General features: G+C 44.6%; 1 protein-coding gene and 1 long non-coding RNA gene across 5 annotated transcripts in view; both read right to left on the reverse strand.

Moving 5' to 3' along the window:
* Positions 1 to 289: 289 nt before the first annotated feature.
* REEP1 (receptor accessory protein 1) overlaps positions 290 to 17,483 on the reverse strand; it is a 65,389-nt gene continuing 48,195 nt past the window's right edge. For all 4 annotated transcript variants that reach the window (XM_015624238.3, XM_015624239.3, XM_015624240.3 and 1 more), the window contains 3 exons: positions 12,909 to 12,944; positions 4,596 to 4,735; positions 290 to 2,601 (listed from right to left, as the gene is read on the reverse strand). In XM_015624238.3, the coding sequence (XP_015479724.1) occupies positions 2,530 to 2,601; positions 4,596 to 4,735; positions 12,909 to 12,944 (248 nt within the window). In that variant the 3' untranslated portion in view covers positions 290 to 2,529. The remainder of the gene's footprint in view (positions 2,602 to 4,595; positions 4,736 to 12,908; positions 12,945 to 17,483) is intronic.
* LOC107203014 lies at positions 8,757 to 12,898 on the reverse strand. Its single transcript, XR_001520942.2, has 2 exons — positions 9,217 to 12,898; positions 8,757 to 8,908 (listed from the first exon to the last, which is right to left on the reverse strand). It is a non-coding gene; the product is annotated as an uncharacterized LOC107203014 (long non-coding RNA).

Here is a 17,483-nt window from a genome sequence, read left to right on the forward strand (position 1 = left end):
CATCCATCCCTGCATCCATCCCTGCCTCCTCTCCCGTGCCGGGTCCTGCACACCCTGCTTTGCCAGGAGGGGTCAGCAGCAACGCAGGAAGTCGAGTCACCGAACCGTGCTCGCTCGTTGGCAGAGGCTCCAGAGAAAAGCTAGAACAAAAGACTTTGCGGGTGGTGTTTATCCGGAATGAACGCACGCAGCCCTAACACTGAACTGACAGACTTGGGGCAACCCCTGTAAACAACCTGTGCGAGGAAGGTGAGGAATCAAAGCGAGTGGCCGTTCTCGTCTGTACAGAACACTGGAGCACAAGGAGCACGAGTGCACGAGGTCAGGCATTCACATGTCTGTCTATTTATACACAAATATACAGCTCCGTTGATAGTACATTTCTTCTTTTCCAGAGATATGAAAAGGTTTATTTTTCTCATTTATACAGTGAATGTTTTGAGAGATATAAGGCAACTCCCTTGTCAACATTTCACCTCAGCACTTAAGAAATGCTAAACAGTCAAGTTTACAGTAAAACAGCAGATTAGACGCACATTAAATAGTTTTAGTGAGAATCAATGTTAATACAGCGTGTCTGAGACTAGAACTTGTCAGATGTTATGCAGTTCTACGTTGTTGGGGTTATTTGGCATAAGTGAGTGCAAACTTGTCAGCTTCTTTTTTCTTACAGCAGCCCATTGCATAGCAGGGAAACATGGCTTGCTTGCAACAGGATTTTATTTTCTGCTAACAGTGCAGGCAGTTTTCCTATTTCTTTTTAATGTTAGCCAAAAGAAATCAAATAAACTCTAAAGCTGCTTAGAAGTAAAATATATAAGCTTAGCTTCTCAAAGATTTTGCTGAGTATCTTCCAGGGACCGAATGTTCTGTAACTGCTCTTTAGACAGGTTTGTTTGGGTTTTTTAATTTACTTTCTGAAGAATTTTTAAAAATTTGCAAAATATGACTGAATCAGCACATGTAAAGGAAATAAAATTCTCAGGTAATGAGGCCAAATACTGTGGCAGACACAGGAAATACCTGCTTGCTTTTTCCATTTCCTAGCCAGGTCAGATAAACATTTCTGTGTGTGCGTAATTTATTTCTTTCTTTCCCACACATGTAGGAAGCTGTGGGGGTGACCCCAAGGATCCACCAGATGGGCAGCTGGGATATGGATGCATGCCCAGCAGAGAAATGGTTTCAAAGGCCACTTCAGAGTTATCTCTGAGCCTGGCACACTCCAGCTGGCTGTTGGCACCCTGGGCTGCTGCACCTGAGCCAGATGAACAGTGACACCATCGATCCCCTGTGCTGATCCATTGGTGATGGCACATCCTACATAATGCTAAATGCTTTGCTAGTCTATGTGACAGGTCTGAGAGCAAACACAAAGGGTCACGTAATTAACTTATGTGTGAATCTCACATGCTCAACACTTACAAGAGACACCAACTTGAAGCACAAATACACAAACCCTACCATGTCTTCCTCTTCTTTAATATTTCTCATTAATATATGGATATAAATACATCACTCCATCTGGTTCTTGTGGTTCTAACCAAACTCCATGCTACAGGAGAAACTCCAGGCTTCAAAAAGCAGCTCAGACCCAGCACCCTCCTCTGCTCATGCAAGCAGAAAGCAGCCCCTCAGCAGCAGAGCAGAATGCTGGGACTGGCACTGTTGCAGAAGGGGAGAAAGGTGTGCTTTTCCCTGGAAATGCATCACTAAAGCAATTCTAATTTCTGTTGCTGCAGCTTGCTCAAACCTGGCTTGCTCACACTTTACAACTCTCAGTAGAACATTGGCCACAAATGGTGGGATTTAGGTCTTCTACACATCATTTTCCACAAAATACTCTCCTGGCTCAGGCTGATCAAAATTAGGACTCCCCCTTCATTACATCACTGGAACCATTTTTTTTCTCTTGCACATCACTTCCTCATCCTCTGTAAGTGGTTCTGTCTCTGTGGGTTTAGCACAATGATTTTCTCAGTGCATGTGATTTACTTGCAGAAAAACACAATTACAGCCCAGCTTTTGCTAACAAATCTTGGACATTTTGTATAGTCAAAGTACTTTGACATTTGTTACATCATTCACAGTCTTGAGGAGGAAGGGAGGAAAGAGAAATCCATGTGTTCTGCAAATCCACTTCATCCATGATAAAGCCATAAATAAATACGCTGTCAATGTAGCATCATGAGTAACGGATTATTGTTGTTTCCACTGGGCATTCACAGAGCAAGAGCTATGCAGACACAAATGAAACTGTAAATGTACACTGTGGGTGGGTGCATACTCTGCAAACCAAACCAGGACCCCTCACCTGCAGGTGCCTGCCAGACTGTCCTACCCACGTCGGGACAAACACCAGCAGCATGTCACAGAAGGGTGCGGAGAGAGGAGGGAGAAAGGCCATGTCTACAGTGCTGTACATCAAAGCACATCCATCCCACTGCTGTTTCCTACGTTATGAACGAGTAGCTCTTTAAGGCAGAAGAGAGACATTCTGTGGATATTGGTGCTATCGGCTCATTGCACTCACATTGTTTCAGTGGCAGAGGACGAGGTACTTTTCTTCCTGAAGCGAGGTCTAAGGGTCCTAGGCGGTGCCTGCAGGAAAGCAAGACGAAATGTCAGAGGCATAGTAGGAAAAATCTTTTCTTTCCTTACAACTCACCCATCTTTATGGGATCTCTGTGGCAAGGATCCCATTCCACACAGGAAGTAATGCAGAAGTTTTGGCCCTGAAGATCAGTAATGAATGGCCAGATGAGGACTAATCTCTTTAAGGAACCTGTTGTATACCCAGGTTACATCAACACCTTCCACTCTGGTGCTTGGTTAGAGGTGTGGCTAAAGATCGCTAATAACTCAACAGTTGAAAGAGCCAGATCAAACTGGTGTCATTTGCAGCAGCTCATGGATCTGGAGATCAAACTGGTGGCAGAGATCCAGCTCTGGTGTCTCCCAGCCCATCCTGCCCTATCCAACCCCTCCACAGCTCCTTGGAGGGTACAGCTCACAGCATTACAAAGCTGTAGGGTTTCCCAAGGTGAAACACACTGGGCCTGTAATTTTCACGAGGTAGAACTCCTTAAAATCACCTGCTTGCCTGGGAAAGAGGCCAGACAAAATCTGTTGAAATTATTTTAGAAACCAGCTATTGGAATTCTGCCTTGTAGTCAGCTGGTGCAGAGTTTTACAAGGAGCCCTGACTGCCCAGGAGGAGGCAGACCAACTCCATGAATTTGGTTTCCTGGGGTTAACCCTGTTCTCCAGACTCAGACAGACATTAGTTAGGCTAGCAAACAAATGAAAGGAAAAGCCCCAATCTGCAGTGTCCTCTTCTTTCAGAAGAGTTCTGGTGTGGCATTGTGTCTCATGAGATTGACAACAAGAAACAGCTATCAGATGTTGGAACAGAGCATGGACTCTCAGTGTGGAGCATCAACTAACACTGCAAGGTGTGGTAGGCTCTTCTACTCCAGTTACATAAATATCCAAAGCCTCGTTTCCTTAATAGCATTAACCTGTATTTACCTGTAAGAGCCTGACAGGACCAAAGAGAGGACTTTGTCATTTCTGTTTTATAGGATTTTCAAACCCAAGACTGTGCCATATTTCTGCATTCCCATGATGCAGCAAGGTATAAATATTCATATAGACAAGGGACTGCAGCACAGTGAGCTTTTGTTCAGACTCCACCTAAATCTCTATTTTTTCCAGCTTGTCCATAAACCAAAGTAGTTTCTCACAGAGATGGGATTAATCCAACACTTCACCCCATCTTCCAAGCCTGGAATCTTACCCCAGGTCTCCATGGTGAATCCCCAACAGCACAACAGATCTGGATGGGATGGCTGTGCCCAGAAAGCACAGCTGGGGCAGAGGTGAGGAGCAAAGCTGCTGTGCATGGCAGTGATGGATCCCACACAACACCTGACTTCATAGCTGCTGGCTCCAAGTAGCTCTCTGTAAACCAGGAGCCCAGGGACACAGCCAGCTAGAGCAGCACCTCCCGAGAAGGCTGACCTTTGGGATACCATGTGGCTCTTAAAGCTGTCATTAACTGCACAGCCAAAACTCTTAAATGGGACATGAACAGCTCTGCCTCCTTTGGGAGGCTACTGAACAGCTCTGGGAGTAGCTGGAGAGGCTGCACCTTCCCATGGCTAGAACAGAGCAGCCCAGATTTTGGTGAAAGCCCCCACAGGTAGGACAACCCAGCAGAAAGGATTGTGCCTGCTGACCAAACCACACCATTCTGCTCCCTCACACTGAGACAAGGGAAGGAGGGAACAAGCTCAGCTTCCCACAGGTAGAGATCTCAGCTGCTGGCTGTGGCTCCATTCACCCTGCCCAGATCTGCAAGGAGTCTTTGCCTACAGCATTTCCCACAGGGGTTTTATTTCCTCCATAACAAAACATTGCTAAAATTTTGGCAAATCACAGAGTGAGACCTGCATTTCCCTTAGTTCTTTTGTTGTCATGAAGTAAAATGTATTTAGTGAGTTTAGACCAAAGAGAGGTGTTTGTTCAGTTGAAGATTCCAGTTGAAGAATCAAGGAATGTCAGAAGGAGGAGCCTTGACAATATGGAAGTACCTCAAGGGGTTGATCCTTCTTTTTGGGTCTTTTGTTCATGGATGCACAATCGTTCTCTTCATCATCTGAGAACACTGAGCCTTTTGTTTCACAGTTTGTCTCAGGTGGCTTCTCATACCTAATGTCCACACTTATTTCACCTATTTAACACAGCCATTTGCAGCCTAAATGTGAAGACACGGAATTAGGAAATCAGTGATAGTTTGATTCACACAAACATCACTCACTGCAAAGCCATGCATCTTCCAGGGATTAATAGACAGAAGAGTCACACATCACACTCTAATAATAGCAGCCGTGGGGTTAGAAATCAGAAGACCCTTGTTTACAAAGCCATTATAAAGTATATTTTGATTATTTTACAGGGAATTGAGACTAAATTCACAGCTTCTGATGTTTGGGAGGTTGACACTAGAAAGATATTTTTTGTTTGTTTGTTTGCTCAGGGATAAACAAAATAACTGATTTCTTGAATTGCTGGTTCCATCCATAGCTCCTGCATCTACTGCTTCCTCTAGAAGGCTCCAAATGGGTGTTGAAGTCCTCTGGTAAGCACAGAGAGACCTGCCTGGGACGCAGAAATGGGAAACAGTAGCACTTACAGACTTGAAACTGAGAGTGGTCAAGGCAATCACTCAACCTGAGATCCACTGAAGTTCACAAAAAGCTTCACCAGGCATTGAATGGACTCTCAGCTAGTGGGTTGTTTGCTGGAAAACCAGAGCAGGGAAAAGTCTCTCTTCTGTCACTCTGGAGTAAATGTGGAGGAGCATTAGCTCTGCTGATGGACCTGAAGGCAATTTATTGCCTTATAACTATAGACCACAAACACTTGGTGGTTCTTATCCTTGTAAATTATGGCACAATCTTTGTGGGACTGGTTGTGTTACACAACACAATCCATTTGCTGCCTAAATACTGACAGTAAATGAGTAAATGACAGTATTTTTATGACCAGTCCAAAGCAAGAGGTACAGAAGAGGAAACTCAACATGACCAAGTTTCCTGCTCTCCATAGTTTCTTACCATCAGGGCTGGAGGTTTCCCTGTTTAATTGAGAGGGCTTTTTTGGTTCCAAAACACAGTAGGAGTGGAACTATTTGCTGTTTAGGTGGTACTAATCAGAATTATTGGGTTGATACTTCGTTGTGGGAATATACATAGAAATAATGCTCTGTGCTTCTTGTCTCAGCCTGTCTATAAGAGTCTCCTGGACCAAAGACTAAACCCCAAAGACTGAAACCAATGTGTTCCTAAACATCTAATACATACTAATTTCACTTACTAATCCCTTTGGATTCTTGAAGCCCAAAAGAACTGAATTCTTCGACAGCTCTTTCAGTTGGGTAACAGACAGAGGGGAAATGATTTGGCTACAGCAATACCACAAGTCATGAGCAGGTCACTGGGGCTCTCTCCAGTGCCAAACTAAAGTCAGCAGCTCTCAGCCCACAGGATGCAGCTGCTGCTCGAGACAGCAGCCTGTGCACACCATCTCTGCCCACTGACCCCGTGTTTCTACCCCTTTATCATCATTCACATGGGCAGGCTGAAAGACATCACTGCAGGTTTTCAGGAAGAGCTGGAAATTGACTTTTTCCCCAGCTGTACTGACAATGTTGATAGTCACGTTGCAGGGAGGCCCAGGATAATGCTGAAATGTTTTTCTTCTATGTAGAACAGTAGTGTGAAAACTGCACTGTGCAGAGAATTAAATGTTCTGTAGACCACATGGCAAAATAGTACAGAAACATTTTGGTTTACTATTTTATCCCTCCACTTGGGAAGTGATCTACCCAGGAGCAGCCTAGCTTAGACCCTCTTGGATGGGGAAGCTGTTCTTTGCTGCCTGCCTAAGCCAAATCAAAATTTAGTCAAACTTAGTAGAAGTGGGTCAGGACTTCTTTTAATGGCCTCACTGAGGTTTACCCAGTGGCACAACAACACACCTCCATGTGCCATGTGCCACTGAGAGCAGACAGGGACTTTCACAGGGAGAACTGCTCTGAATGGGACAGGATGGAGGAGAAGCAGAGTTAGGGTGCTCAGTGACCAGTGAGGAGACACTGGCTGCTGAGGCTGAGTGGATAGAATAATTAAAATATGCCCTGCTCCCATCCTACAACCAGACACTCCACTGGAAAAGGAGACAGAAGGAACCTTCAGTCTCATAATGCTTCTGTGAATCCCACAAGTTTTGCAGCATACATTGCTTTCTTTGTTACTACTCTCTCTCTCTTTAATTAGATGCAAAGGGCAAAAACGGGCAAAAAAGATACCCAGGGAGCTCTGCCACCCATGTCACCTCCAAAGCAGGCACAGTCTCCTGCAGGCTTTTCCATTCTCCCCATCAGTCCAAGCATCACATCCATGTCTTGAAGCTGCTTCCATGAAGATCAAGAGGAGAGCTCAGCCTCCAAGCTGGCACATACTGCTTTGATCCCTGCAGCTGAGAGGTCTGTAAAGTTCACTGAAAGTTGGGCTGGTGCCCTCTTCTTCCCTGCTCCACATCATTGTGAATGGGACACTGAAAACCAGCCAAATGGGAACCGGTTTTGCTTCAGCCTCACTGAACAGGAAAAAGGAAGAAGATGGGATATCCCAGGCTTTTCCACTACTTTTCTGGCCACTGATGAGAACAGATCTTGAATACACATGGCACTTTCCTTGAGACCTGGAATAAGAAGGGAGCATTCCCTGCCCATCCTGCCTTGGGAAGGACCTCTGTATTGTGAGCAACCCAAGCTCATACTGATCTGCCAGACTTTGTCCCATGTTTGTGGAAGCATTCTGCTGTTGTGGGATGGCAGAGAACTCATCTCTGAAGAGTGGCTGCTGTGGGAGCCCCATCTCTGAAATTCCTCTTTTTTTGTGAATATGGTGATGACATGATAAAAATGCAGATTTCTGACACCAAGAGAATGAGTAAAAATGTAAAGCAGGGGGTTAACCAGAAGAACAAACACACATAAGGAACTGGTGAGAAAGGAGATGAATGTTTAAAGTGAAGGAAAGGGTTCTGGGATAACAGAAATTGTTACCACAGAAGGTAAAGATTGAGGAGAAAAACATGTTGTCAGGGCTGGAGCGTTTTGAGGACAGCACTTGGCCTTGGGTGACCTCCTGTATGTTTCTAAGAGCCATGTTTATGATCTGAGGCTGCAGGGCCCCAGGTCACTATCAGATGTCCCCAGAGTAGCAGAGTCAGCAGTGTGCACTGCTCCAGGGAAGCAGCCAACAACCCCAGGGGCTGTCACAGCCAGGAGGTGGCTGTGTGAAAACGTGGATCATACACCAGGCCTTTGCCTGACTCTCTTTGGGAGACTCTCACTCCCCATCCCAGGGCAGGCTGTGTTTTAGGTGTCTCCACCTGTTACATTTATGGCTCCACATCTTTGTGTGAAAGGGCTGAACTGCTGCAGAAGTGGGAAATGGGCTGGTGCCAGGACTAAAGCTGCTGCTGCCTCTTGCAAACACCTTTTCAGTGCACAGGCCAGATTACAGTCCTCTTTCCACTAAAGCAAGACAGAATAATCCAACTATAAACAGTCTAAGGAAATGGATCCCTTAATTCCAGTTCCTATCATTCCTTCATAATTCCTCCCAAGGGAACTGATACAGCCAACACATTGTGTGGGAAGCCCTGAAAATGGGCACATTTCATGTTAAAGTAGATGTTTGAGTGCTCTGCAGGGTTGGGATCTGAGCTGTTAATGCACCTCAGGGAACAACCCAGCACAGACCAGGAAATGCAGGGCCAAATCATTGCAATCTTTGATCTCTGTGATTCAACAAGGCTAAGAAATTTCACTTGCAAAACTTTCTACAGCAATATCTGGGATTCAGTAGAGTGATGTTTTTTTCAGCAATCACTTGGTTCAGACTCTGGTCCATGCTCCCATGTAAATCTGTAGCAAACTCCTATGGGTTTTCATGAGTACAACAAAAGTCAGGACCTGATCCACTCTAATTGCAAGTGAACAAATGACTTTGATCTAGATCCTCTGAAAAACCTGGACACTTAAGTACAGTTACAGTGGGAATCAGGCAACGTTGACATTGGACCTCCCCTTATTTTTGCTAGGCACAATACTTCTTTCTCCCATCACTTTAATTCCTCAGGAGCAATGGGGAAAACCAGAGTCACACACTACACAAACCAAGAGTGAGGTATTGTATTATTGTAATGGAAGGTGAAGTCTCTCCAAAGTTAAGCCTTTCCAGGGGATCATTCACATAAAGAGGTTTGCACACCACTTAATAAGCACAGGAGAACAGATATTTATTATACGATGGCCATCAGCTTCTTTCCCCTGCAACAAAGATAAATTCACCATCATTTCCAAAAGACATTGACCCAAGTCCTGTACTTCCCCAGCAGTTCTCATTGCCAAACCAAGGAGTTAGGAGCAGCCAACTATACCAGCACACACTGCCCAGGAGCCACCAGAGGCAGACATCCTTACCAAAGCTGGAGTCATATGCAACCAAAGCAAACAAGCCTAATCACATCAACAAAGTCATCCGTTAATGAAAACACATCCCACAAATGAGTGAGTTGTTAAGTGCTAGTCTATTCCAAACACCTCGGAGGAAAATTCATGCAATCTGTAACACTTACATCAGAGTCCCATAATATTTACATAGAGAAAAAGAAAGAATAAACTGTTAGGAGAAAACATCTGGGTGCAGAGGGAGAAGGAACATTGTTTCAGAACACAGAAATATTCATCTTTGCTTTTATCATATCTGTCATTCAGATGAAGTTTATTAAACAACAATTAATGTTTTAACTTTCTGCTGGTAAAATGCAAATGTACTTTAAAACTATTGATTTCCTGTGAAATTTCTTCCCTGAAATAACCAAAATAAATAAGAAACTATTTTTAAATCTCAAAAATAAAATCACAAATTTCTATTCAGAAACACCAGTGCAAAGTGGTGCAAACCAGCCCTGTAAAAATTTGCTTCGGTATTTAGAAAAGGAAAATTTTAAGGAAGAAAATGCCTAGAGCAACAGAAAATTGTTGTTTGTTCTTTAAGTTCAATAAGGTTAAAAAATATCCCCCAAATGAGAGCTGGAAGCAAAACTGGCTAAGATCCAAAATAAAACCACCTACACCGTTTAATTGAATTCGTTCAGAGATGTACAATCAGGCCCCTTGACACAAAGTCAATTAGTGTTTTTAAAGCACTTTCCACTGTAATAACTCATGTGTGCTTCTTAGCTTACCACAAAGAAGGGGTTGGATTCATCCAATAGACCAATAATGTGATTTGTTTAAAGCACAATTAAGTGGATGTCCCATGGAGATCCTTGGTCAGCTGCACTGCTGGATGTGTGTGATCTGTCACCTTGTGGAGCACAACCCTGCAGTGCACACCCAGCACAGACCCATTCATCACTAATGTCCCTGCACATTCCTTACACTGCCTAAGGCTTCTGATCAGCATTTTAGTATTAAATGCCCCCTCAAATACTTGCCATCCCAAAAATTCTCCTCATACATAGCTGATTCTTCAATTCATGATAGATAAATTTATTCTCTGCAAGAATTAAAATGGTTTCTCCCTCTCAACCATGCCCCAGGTCTTTGCAACAGCACCTAAGAGATGTTAGTTGAGAGAACAGCACCAAACATAATTTTGTTACTTCTTAAATGCCAGTCCCAAGCAAGATTGTTTAATATTGAACAGTGTTTAAGCATTTGCCAAGCACTGCCAAAAGACAAACAGATATCCCTGGAGATTTTCACTCTGTCCTCTCTGAAAGGGAAAAAGAGCTCTTACATAATCGTACCATTGTTCCTGAATGCTGCAGCCTGACTTTCCACAGAACACAAAGGAGATAAATCAGAAACTCAGGTGAACACCTGGAAGGAGCTTCACCAGCAAAGGCCAAGCCCCAAACAAAAGCAAGAGGAGCTGGCATAGGGGCTCTCAAAAAGATGTGCTGGAGTACATCTGTCAAACAGGATTGTATTTTAGTGAAGCTGCCCGGGGATGAATGTCCTGAATTGCATCAATGCTTTGTCATGTGCAGACCATGAGGCCAGTGGGAGTGATCCAGCTGGGCAGGAAAGGGCTCTCCTGTGGAGCCAACAGCTTCAGCACAGAGAAACCCACCACTGCTGCCAGGGACAGTCCTGCTCCAGAGGAGCCCAGCAGCAGCCAGCCCAGAACCACTGCTGCCAGGGACAGTCCAGCTCAGGGGGCTCAGGTTGTGCTCAGCCTGGCCTTTGGGCTCTGCAGAAATGCACACCCCATGGCACCTGCAGGCCTCATCCTCAGGACACCTTCTCTCCAGATATCATCTAGGGAGCAGAATGCTTTCACTTTTTCTCCACCAGCTCCTAAGAGTTGTGGAAGTTTCTGTGAGTCAGACAGTGAGATAATTGAGTTTTACCTGCAAGAGCATTAAGGCAACTGTTCATGCCAAAAAGACTGCACCAAGGCTCTAAAGCAGTGAATAGTAATATCCCTGCTTGAGGAAAAGGCTTGACTATCTGCCCATTTAGATTATAAACTCTTTGAAAATGAGAACTGTTAATGATGGGACTGTGAAATTGACTACACAAAAGTTTGCACCAAGAAAAGATGAGTGCCAATAGCTCAAGGCAACTTATTCCTAGCTAAACAAAATTAAATTCTTTCTTCCCCCAGCTTTTTGTGGCAGTGAAAAATGTTCACATGACGTAGTCAGCTCTCCAGGCTACCAAAGATGCACTTACAAAGGAGCATTTTAATGGCAGGCCACTGTCTGAGGGTGCATTAATGCATCTATTGCCTTGGAGACAGAGAAAGGGCAGCCTGTGGAGACAGAATGAACCCTCTATGACATAGAGCCTTGGCACATCCCTATTGACATGGTCTAAGGGACTGGATTATACTGGAGAGGGGGGCAGGAACAGTTAAACAAGCCAATGTGAATGACAGGGTACGCAAATTCAACAAGATCAAAATTACATGGGGTCCAATTCATAAACATATTGGACTGTTTGCTGCCTTAGCATCATTAAATGACTTTCCTAAGATTACCTCATGACTGTTAAGCCTATAAGGATTCAGTGATTCTTTTTATAAATAACACTTTGAAGTGAAATCCATAAAATAGGTTTAGGCTAAAATTAGAAGGATTCTAATAAAATGCCCCGTGAATACAAGAGTTTCATGGTTGTTTCGACAGATACCACCTTAAACATGCTTCATTGCCCTGCACAATGGCACATCCAACCAGAAAAAGAAGCGTAACAAATCAAATATGGGTGGGTTTGCCACCCATGCAGGGTGCAAGGAGGCTGTGTCAGGCTGGAACCATCAGGCTCCAAGCACCAACACTGCACAGGGCTCTGGCACCAGGGGCAGGGCTGTGGGAAGGCACAGGTGGTGGCAGCACTGTGAGCCTTCAGTCCTTCTGCTGCTGCCTCCAGGTTGGTGACTGTGCAAAATAAACAAAAAGCACATGAGATGAGAAGAAAAGGAGTTACAAAGGTCTTTTTCTTCCACCAACATGAGACACTGCCAGCCTGTATTTCTTTTTTCTCCCCAGACAAGCTGCTTGGCAGTCCCATCCTCTGGCATGCCCAAATTGGAGTTCTCCCACTCCTTTCATCTGTCGCTGGGAAAAAATGCAGAAGTGACATGTCTGGGCTCTTAGCAACCCAGCTAACTGGCACAGCACTGAAAAGACCACCGGCAGCTAAACCACTCACTGCACTCTGATGTCTGTACACACAGAAAATTCTGGGGACAGTGGGGACATTTTTCAAAAATGCTTCTACCAGAGACTGAATCAGAAAGAGTCAGTTCAAGCCTATTTTGTCATACCAGGGTCTGCTGCTAGGATTTGCTATGTACCCTGCTCACCACAAAAACAAACGTCCTCTCCACCAATGGAGAGACATGTGCCAATCCTTAGGGAACACAGCAAAACAGGGCTGGGACTGAGTTCATTGCTCTTGCTGCATTCCCAGAGGATTTACACCAGCACTGGGGGACACGGGGCAGAGGAGTTACACTGCACAGCAAGGACATGGCACATCCTCTAGAAGAGAAAGGAATGAAGTTCTTCTCCAGAGAAACAATCCCCATCCTTGGGTAACACAGGTCAGTATGGTGAGAAGCACTGAAGTCCTGGCCATCAGCACACACGCAGCTCCCAAACCCGCTCACAGCCTGGCCTTCCCCTGCTTTGTTCCCCTGGTGTTAGGAAACCCAGTGAGCAAGAGCATCAGGAGCAAACCAGGCTTGGGGAATGCAGCCATGCCCAAAAGGGATGCATGGATACCAGGACACAGGAAATCCAGCACTCACCTCTGAGGAGTCGGCATACTGAGCAGCACGTGCACACTGAAAGAGGAGCTGAGCATTAGGAACTCATCAGGTGAAGCCACTCACTCTTAGAAAACACTTGGCACCATTTTGCAGTGGACTTCAAGGCCCTCATGTGCACAGGGAGACGAGTGTCTCCACTGACCAGCATGGAGCACAGACTCAGGAATGTGCCTCTTCCCTGGCTGTGTCCATATGGGTGTTAAGCAAGGGATTAGGTCCAGCTCCTTGGCACTGTTCTCAGACCACTGAACAAAAGTCACTCCTGACTGGAGGGACCTGGGAGAGTGGGTAAGCAATGGGAGCATGGATGCATAACGCAGTAACAAATGCAGGGTGTAATACTGGGATTTATTTCTATGTGCCTGGGTTTTTTCAGTAGGTTTAGAATTCTTGTAGAAGTCTGGCTGCTGCAACCACTCACACAGCTTCTAAGGAAAACTATCCATACATGCCAGATCTTCCTAAACCATGAGGGTCCTACAGGAATTAATATCCTGATGGAATTGCCATAAGAATGAAAGCAACCGAGGAAATTGCATTGCACCCTTCAGTGAAAGCAGGTGATTCAAAACTGTTCATGAACATGTAAAGTTTACAGCTTCATCTTGAGCACAGTTTGTGTTCCAGGAAATAGCCTAAATTTCCAATTTGAGCCTTTCAATTTAACACTCACAGTGTTAAATCAGTGACTCCACATTAAAGAAAGTTTTTGAAGAAGCAAAAGGTTTGAGCTCTGTGTGATTTTTTTTAGTTATGGTTATCCTGCACTGGAGACACATGAAGTTCTTCCAGAGTTCCAAAGTTATTTTAAAGCAGCACTACTGAAAGGAGACACTGTCTGTCCCTTGTATTCTGGCCTCCACCTTTCTTGTCCCATTGATGTCTGTGCTGCTGCTCTCCACTGGCTTGAGAATCTGACCCAGGTCAAGAGCAGCCTGGAAGCAAGAGATAGCATTTAACTTGAAGCAATTCCTTGACTGGGGTCAGCATGTAAAAATAAGATTTAAATGTATCCAAAGGAAAAGACAGATGGGCCAGAGACAAGCAGGGGGGTTACACCCTTTTAGTTAGTTTTAGTGGTGTTGGACACCTTTTTAGTGGGAGTCCAACATTGGCAGGATGCTGCTGTGAAACTGTGGGCTACCTCAAGAGATCTGCTGTGAGTTCAGCCTCTGATTTTACACAGAAGGAAGCTGATCACTGTTTTATAACAGTTTATTCTCTGGGAGTTCAGACAGCATATATCTGGGTTGTTCTCACAGATCTTTCTCATTGATGGGGACTGAATACCCAAACACATCCTGACTACTGATGCTTCTTTGCCTTTGTCCTGTACTGCAAAGCCTTTGGTCCTTCAGCACAAGACCAAAAAAAAACAGCTTTGATTCTCTCCTGCTCAGAGGAATGGAGAGTACCAGAAAGCACACTGTCCATTTCTGCTTTGAAACCATTCCAGATAAGAATGATCTTAGCGTGGGACAAGCTTAAGCAGAAAGAACACTGGGTTTGGGCAATACAGAGGGTGGCTCCATTATTTGTGATCCTCTGCCCCAGGCAGCATCAGCTCTGCACACTGACTGTCCTGTGACAAATTAAGGCAATATGATAAGGTTAAGAAGTGCAAAAGCTCCTGTTAATAAAGACAAGTCATGATGTGGATTGTAACTGGACATTTGCCAGAACAACAGATTCCCTTGAAAAATATTTGGAAATACTGTTCTGGAATTTAGTTTTCCATAACAATGCATAGCCACATGACATTTACAGTTCCTGAAGGAAAGGGTCAGTTCTGCCTGTGGAAAAAAGGGCAGGCTGGAACAGGCATTGAAGTAAAATGTCACAGTCCATCATCTGGGTGCCAGGACAATGAACTGAAAAATGCTGAACCAAGAATGAAGTGAAAAATCAGACAAAGAGGTGGTGGGCCTGCTGTGTGGAGGAAGGGGATCACTGTGTGTCCTTGGTGCCCATCAAAGAAAGGTGTGCACATTTCCCTGGAGCTGGTGCCTCGTGGGATGTGCTCCCTGTGGGGTCAGCAGCTGCCCACAAACCATGGCAAAAGCAGCCTCTGCCTCTTCATGTCCTCTGGGTGGCTTTTGGCTGGGTGTGAGGAGGAGGAGAAGGGTCTTTCTGTGGGATGTGTGTGAACACACCTAGAGCCCACTGTGTGCTGAGCTGTCCCACCCCTGTGAGGGACCATCCTCACAGCAGAGCTGCACGATGGACAGGCACCACTGAAAGGCAGCAAAGACAGCAAAAGGTAGAAGGGGAAAAAAAGTAGCAAAGGGTAGAGGAATAGGAGCAATTCTCCATGCCTCAAAAGCAGCTCTTGCTTGTTCTATTTCTTGGCCTCATAAGACACTCTTCAGCAGGCAAGAAAATCCTTCCCTGTATCTGCATGAGGTCGTTACAAAATGCCCAAGCTCTTCACACAGTACTTTGTGTCAAGAGGGGATTCAAAGAATCACAAATACATCTAAACAGCACCATTCACATTACAAAAATAACAAAAGTGGAAACAAAACAGACTGAGTATTTCTGTAGCCTGGTTCTGCAGCCAAATTTTGGCCACAGCCCACTGGTGTCAGGAGAGCCTTTTCACATGCTTCAGTGGGCTTGGAATCATGCCCAAGAGTTGTGAAACCAGAACCTGAACCACTGCTGGTGCTCACAGAGGGACTGGGGGGTTTAATATCAACAAAACTGAATTTTATCTCTCCCTTCCTTGTGCAGGAAAGACAACAGACCTCTCTCTATCCCCCTGTCTTTCCAAATCACTTTCTTTCAGATATCACATCTGCTCTTAAACATGGTCACACAACAAGACCAGCAACACCAAGTTCCACACCTGTCTGTGTTTCCATTGCTCAGGGAATGGGACCCATATAAACAACTCTAAGCTCAACCTAAAGACCCCTCTCTTCTCTTTGCCTCACTGCTCTAAGTCAGAGTATGCTTCCATACACCATTTGTTCTGCACCAAAGCTGACTTGAGGAACTTCCAGTTCCTGGCCTCTTGATCTCATATCTTACTGAAAGTCTCCCAAAACAGAGATCTTAGAGGCTTCCAGTAAGGCAGGTTGGCACACTGACTCAAACTAAAAATAATCCCTCAAAAATAATACAAGAAAGTATTTTTAATCTGCAGCAAAATCAAGATTTCTTTCTCTGAGTTCACCACTTTCTATTACTGGACAGTTTGAGTAGCCAGAGCTGGGCTGCTCCATCACCTTGTCATCAAAACAGATTATGGGCAAACAGAATCACAGCATGGTGTGGGTTGGAAGGGACCTCAAAGCTCATCTTGTTCCATCCCCACTGCCATGGGCAGGGACACCTTCCACTAGACCAGGTTTCTCCAAGCCTCATCCAGCCTGGCTTTGGACACTTCCAGGTATGCTAGGCATCAGCTGCAACCGAATTTCCCCTGATAACATCATGACACTGAAAATAGTAACAATAATATAAACCCCAGAGAAACTCTATTCAGCATAAAAGAGCAAAGATCAGTGCCTGAGGAAGGGACCACCACAGTGCAAAGCCACCACTTCTAGCTGGTATTTACAGCAGACCCAAGTGGGGTCAGCTCCCAGCATCTTTCATGACAGGGATTTAGCTTTTATTGGCTAATTTAGTTAATGTGCATTTTTATGTTCAGCCATCATTGTTCCAGCTGTACCTTAATTCTAACTACATGAGTTTCAGAGCTCTCATCAAGAAGGCATGGTGGTTTTGGTCTGCTTTTCTTTCCTGAGTGCTTAATCTAAAATTCTATAATAGTGAGGCTATTACCACTCAGAAACTGAGCTCTGCTGTCTTGTCAGTCAAAGAAAACACACCAGGTAAGAGCATGGCTCTGTGTTCTTCACTGTGAACATAACCTTTAAGTCCAGCCCTCAGCTAATTCCCTTAATTAATGCGGTCACAAAGAGATCAAGGAGCAGACACAATTCTAGCTGGCAGCAGTCAAGGACAATCTACATAAGCCTTCTTTGAATTATATAAAACTTTAGGGTTTTGGGGGGAATCATTAGCCTCCTACTTTAAGGTTTTTCTTAGAACACTGGGAATAAAGCACTCACAGAAGGAAAGGGTACAATGTTTCTTTTTGTGTTGGTTCTTTTTTTAATGTTGCTAACATAATTTGTGGATTTGCAGTGGGACTAGGATAGAAGGAAAAAAGAGAGGAAAATACCTCTAAAAAGAAAAAAAAAATGTAAACAAAAATATCTGCTTGAAGTCTACTTTGGGTAACAGGCTGCTGATGTAAGGTGATAGAGCATCAGGAAAACAGAAGCAGGTTCTGTAATTCTTAAGAAAAGTTGCCTATTGAAAATGTCAACACCTTCATGCCAAACACATAGTCTGGGTCATTTTTGCTGACTCCATCCAATGCCACATTGACTATGTCCCACAATCCCTAAAGCAGGTAACAAAAAGAGGAATTCAATGTTTCTGTGAGTCAGTGGGGCCATCTGACAGGGACATTTATGCCATCTGAGGGTTTTGAGGCAGGAGAAAGAGCTGTGTGTCTGCTCTTCTGTAGTGACTGCT

The sequence above is a fragment of the Parus major genome, chromosome 4 (assembly GCF_001522545.3).
Source record: "Parus major isolate Abel chromosome 4, Parus_major1.1, whole genome shotgun sequence".
Classification (NCBI taxonomy): domain Eukaryota; kingdom Metazoa; phylum Chordata; class Aves; order Passeriformes; family Paridae; genus Parus; species Parus major.